Raw genomic sequence first — 356 nt, 5'->3', positions numbered from 1 at the left:
GTGGCGTTGGAGGTGGTGCTGGTGGTGGCCTTGGAGGTGGAGCCGGTGGTGGTGGTGGTATTGGAGGAGGCAGAGGTGGTGGGGTTGGAGGTGGTGCCGGTGGTGGAATTGGAGGTGGAGCTGGGGGAGGTGGCGGCGTTGGAGGTGGTGCTGGTGGTGGCCTTGGAGGTGGAGCCGGTGGTGGTGGAGGTATTGGAGGAGGCAAAGGTGGAGGGGTTGGAGTTGGTGTAGGTGGGGGTTCTGGTGGAGGTATTGGAGGTGGAGCCGGGGGAGGTGGTGCTGGTGGTGGTGGAGGTATTGGAGGAGGCAAAGGTGGAGGGGTTGGAGGTGGTGTAGGTGGGGGTTCTGGGGGGGGG

At 65.2% G+C, this 356-nt stretch overlaps 1 protein-coding gene across 1 annotated transcript in view; it reads left to right on the top strand.

The window, feature by feature from the left end:
- Positions 1-356, top strand: part of LOC105122471 (glycine-rich cell wall structural protein-like) — a 1332-nt gene that overhangs the window by 541 nt on the left and 435 nt on the right. Inside the window, exons 3-4 of the mRNA XM_011021584.1 lie at positions 13-21; positions 130-286. Of these exons, the coding sequence (XP_011019886.1) occupies positions 13-21; positions 130-286 (166 nt within the window). The remainder of the gene's footprint in view (positions 1-12; positions 22-129; positions 287-356) is intronic.

The sequence above is a fragment of the Populus euphratica genome, unplaced genomic scaffold, assembly GCF_000495115.2.
Source record: "Populus euphratica unplaced genomic scaffold, PopEup_1.0 scaffold1.1, whole genome shotgun sequence".
Classification (NCBI taxonomy): Eukaryota; Viridiplantae; Streptophyta; class Magnoliopsida; order Malpighiales; family Salicaceae; genus Populus; species Populus euphratica.
The sequence above is the reverse complement of the archived record's forward strand: the minus strand, read 5'-3'. Positions and strand labels throughout refer to the sequence as shown.